This window comes from Pygoscelis adeliae, unplaced genomic scaffold, assembly GCF_000699105.1.
Source record: "Pygoscelis adeliae isolate BGI_AS28 unplaced genomic scaffold, ASM69910v1 Scaffold262, whole genome shotgun sequence".
NCBI classification, from domain to species: domain Eukaryota; kingdom Metazoa; phylum Chordata; class Aves; order Sphenisciformes; family Spheniscidae; genus Pygoscelis; species Pygoscelis adeliae.
In genome coordinates, this window is record NW_008824184.1 from 693,906 (window position 1) to 697,750 (window position 3,845).

The window sequence follows — 3,845 nt, forward strand, 5'->3', positions numbered from 1 at the left end:
CAGGTCCCCGCAGCTGCCATCCAGCACATCCCAGCCCCTTGTGCACCCCAGTGAGTGGCAGACACTGTGCTCGGCACAGCTCCTGCCAGGCTGCGATTCCCTCCCCTTGGCTTTGCCGGGCCAGTTTTAGCTCATCTCAGCCATGGGCAGTGGCAATGCCACAGGCAGCCACCGCCACCTGGGGCCCTGGCAGCCCCATGGACTGTCCTGGAAGCAGCTTTTGCTGCTCGGGGCCATGCAATCTCCTTTAATAGCTGTAAACCCAGGCCCAAAAAGAAAAGCTCTGGAGTGGCTGTTCGGTGACCGGCACAAAGTGCTCAGGCAGCCTCGAGCCCATCTCCCGTCTCTGTCACCAGCCTTGGGTGGTGCCAGACCCCGGCTGCTGTGCCCCCATGCCAGGGCTCTGCCTGTGCTCTGCACCTCTGCCTGCGCGGCTGAGGTTGCTCAGTGCTGGGATGCCCAGCTCCCTGCCAGCATCCTTGGGGCACATGGCCCACAGGGGCCTTTAACCCCTGCCTTTGCAACAAAAACAGCTGCCCCACATGTCAGAGAGATCATCCCCAGGGAGCAACAACCCCAGGTGCTGGTAGGAAGTTTCCTCGAGACCAGGTTGGGGGCCCTGCAGGGTGCTGGGGCCAGGCACAGCCCTGGCCCTGCAGGGCGAGTCGCCCTTTGGGGTGCATGAGGCCTGGCATTGCCCAGGGATGGCCATTCTCCACATCCCCACTGCTCCCGGGACCACCCCAAGCTCACCGCCCCTGAGGCTGCCCGTGTCCCCTAGGACTCTCCAACCACCACCACGGCCTTTGGGCTGGACACCCTCCCGCAGCGGAGCAGGCAGGTCTGGGGAAAGTGGGGAAGGATCCACGAGCAGAGCTTCCCTGGCCCAGGCAGATGTTTTGAGAAGGAGCAGAGTCACAGGAAAAACCCTTGGCAAGAGCCCCATACCACCCCCCGGGGCTGGGCTTTCCCCAGCACAGGGCTCCACACTGCTCCACACCACCAGCCACGCCAGCACCACGGGCCAACGCCAGCACCACGCCACAGCACCACCGAGGGTTGTTTTTGGAAAGCTACAGCCTTTATATGACGCTGTGAATACTCGCTCTTTCCTTGCTTCTGCTCTGCGCAGGAGATGCTAGAGGAACTGCCATGGCACCCATCCACGTTCCACCATCCCCGAACTGTGGCTCCACTTGCTGCGCTCCCCCCAAGCACAACCCCGGCCCCAGACCAGGTAGGCTCCCAGCAGCCTCCAGCTCAGAGCTTTATTGAGGTTTATTACACAAAAAAACACCAAGGTCACGGCATCAGCCGGCGGCATCACGTGAGCCAGCCCCCGGCACGAGCGGCAGTGGGGGCAGCGTGCGGCTGGGGCATCCCTCAGCTGTTCTCGAAGCAGCCCCGCTGGTGCCACTGCTGGTCCCGCACGCGGCGCACGGACTGGATGAGGGGCTGGTTGGCGTCCCACTCGTTCCAGTGGCGGTACTCGCCCTTCTCGAAGACGTGCTGGCGGCCCCGGTACCCGGGGTACTCGTAGCCCACCCACCTGCAGGGGATGGAGGCAGCGCTCAACAGTGCCCCGGGGTCACTCCAGCGTCAGTCCAGCCACCCTGCTGCAGCCCCCCACAGTAGGCACATTGCCCCCTGGCTCCTCTCGGGGCAGAGTGGGAGGGCGGCATCCCCATACCACCCCAGAGGCCGCGGCAGTGCTGGTGACTCTGCTTGCCGCAGCCATGCGATTCTCTGCGGCGCTGCCCAGGGCCACTGCTCCGTTGGCACCAAGCATCGCTGCCAAAACAAGGCTGCAGCTGCAGAGCTCGGGTGGGAAATGCCATCATGCTGGGAGGTGACAGACAGCCCAGGGCAGAGAATGGACCACGGCATGCCGGCTCCACCACTCCTGCAATGGTGCCCCGCTATCTGGGACAGGATAAGGAGCCATCACACAGCCCTAGGGATGCTGCCCTGGTCCCCATCACTCCCTGCGGGCCAGGGGAGGGTGGCAGGGGACACGATGGGCATGAGCAGCATCGTGGGGACAGCTGCCCCGTCCCTGCTGTAGTGGCTGTGCCAGGCATCCCTGCCACCACCCCGTGGTGCCATGGGACGGGATCTTGTTGGGGTGTCCCCATGTGCCCGCAGTGCCACCGTCCTTACGTTCCATTCAGGGCCCTGACGCTGGCCACACGGTCCTGGAAGCCATGGGCCCAGAGGCTGGGGACGTCATCGTCCACGATTTCCATCTTTCGCCCCGTGTAGCCTGCGTTCTCGAAGAGGTGGATCTTGTGGTCGGGGCTGTCCTAGGGGGAAGCACGGGTGAGGGGCTGCCCTTTGCGACCCCAGCCCACCAAGACCCTCCCAGCCTGGCAGACCCCATTGCTGCAGCCACGCTGCTTGTCCCCAGGGGCACAGACACCCCAGCACAGCCAGCACTCACGATCTGGAGGGGACGGATGGACATCAGGCTGTCGCTGTTGTGGCTGGGGGGGCACCCAGCGTGGGTAGTCCCCCTTCTCCAGCACAAACTGCTCCCCAGCGAAGGCTTGCCGCTCGAAGCCCAGCCACCTGCGGGACCAGGGGGTTGGGGATGGCATGGCCACCCGTGCACGGGAGGAGCGCCCCAGCATGAGGCAGGACTGCTCCCCATGAGCAGGATGCAGGGGATGCTCTCCCTGTCCCGCCCCGCCCCCAGCCCGGGGCTTGTCCGTCCTCCGCACCCTGGACTTACGGGCCAGACTCCACCTGGATGGAGCCCACCTTCTCCAGCTCTTTCTCAGTGATGCTGGGGAGCTCCTCCGTCAGCTCGCACTTCTTCCCCTGGAAATTCTCCAGCTCGTAGATCGTGATCTAATGCAGGGAGAGACGCCATCAGCTGCTGCTGCAGCCACACAGGGGGGGAAGCACCCTGCACTGGTGCAGGACCCCCCCCCTTGGCAAATGCAAGCAGCAGCAGAACGAAGCATTCCAGCTGCGTCCCCTCCATCCCTGCCGCCCCACGCCAACGTCACTCCTGTTCCGCGGCAGAGCTGGATCCCACCACGTGCCTCTGCCCTGACAGACGGCTCCTGGGCTTCGCTCCACAGCCGGGTATTGGCCAAAGATGTTTGCTCAGTAAAACACAGGTTGATATTTCATCCATAACAGGCTGAAAACAAGTTGACCGGCTCAAACACAGCATTGAAAACGCAGAGGATTTGTGCTAAGAGACCTCCGGGGCTGTGGGCTGTAGTCTCCTGCCCCCAGCCCAGTCACGGTCCGTTGCTTCTTTCTCACTGCTCCCTCCAGATCCATTCGTTCCCCTGGCTTGGCCTGGAACAAGCTCGTTTTTCAGTGTTTTCCTCTAAACCCTACCAGGTGCAGAGATCACAACACCTCTGTGGGACCTCCTGGTCTTGGCAGAGCTTCGAGGCTGAGCTGCAGGACGAGTCTGAGCCAGTGCCAGCGGCTGAGTGCGGCGGGGAGCAGGGCCCAGGGTGCCTGGAACAATTTGGGGACCAGGAGGGTCAGCATGGCAGCCAGGCTACACACACGTGCAGCCAGGCACCCCCCAGCCCCTGCCCCAAAGGGGTCCCAGCTGAAACGCCTGAGCCTTGGACAAGGGCAGAGCCTCCTGCAGACACCGCATGATGGAGGGTATCAAGGGATGGAGGTGACACCCATGGTCTTCAGGAACTTCTTTCCGCCCCAAAGCAGTAAGCAGCCCAAGCTCCCGGCACCTCTTTACTCCATCTGCAGGATCTGCTCCCACCTCCAGCCTTCCCCAGCCAGGAGCGGCTTTGCCTGGCTTCCCGACCTGCGGGAAGGGCTGCAGCCATTGCAACACCCACAGCCGATTTACCGCC

The 3,845-nt window shown here is 63.4% G+C and overlaps 1 protein-coding gene across 1 annotated transcript in view; it reads right to left on the minus strand.

Annotated features, from left to right (window-relative positions):
* Positions 1 to 1,256: 1,256 nt before the first annotated feature.
* The window catches only part of LOC103925648 (beta-crystallin B3-like), an 8,915-nt gene continuing 6,326 nt past the window's right edge, over positions 1,257 to 3,845 (minus strand). The window contains 5 exon segments of the mRNA XM_009334388.1: positions 1,257 to 1,549; positions 2,161 to 2,303; positions 2,441 to 2,495; positions 2,497 to 2,568; positions 2,732 to 2,850. Coding sequence (XP_009332663.1) covers positions 1,384 to 1,549; positions 2,161 to 2,303; positions 2,441 to 2,495; positions 2,497 to 2,568; positions 2,732 to 2,850 — 555 coding nt within the window. The 3' untranslated portion in view covers positions 1,257 to 1,383.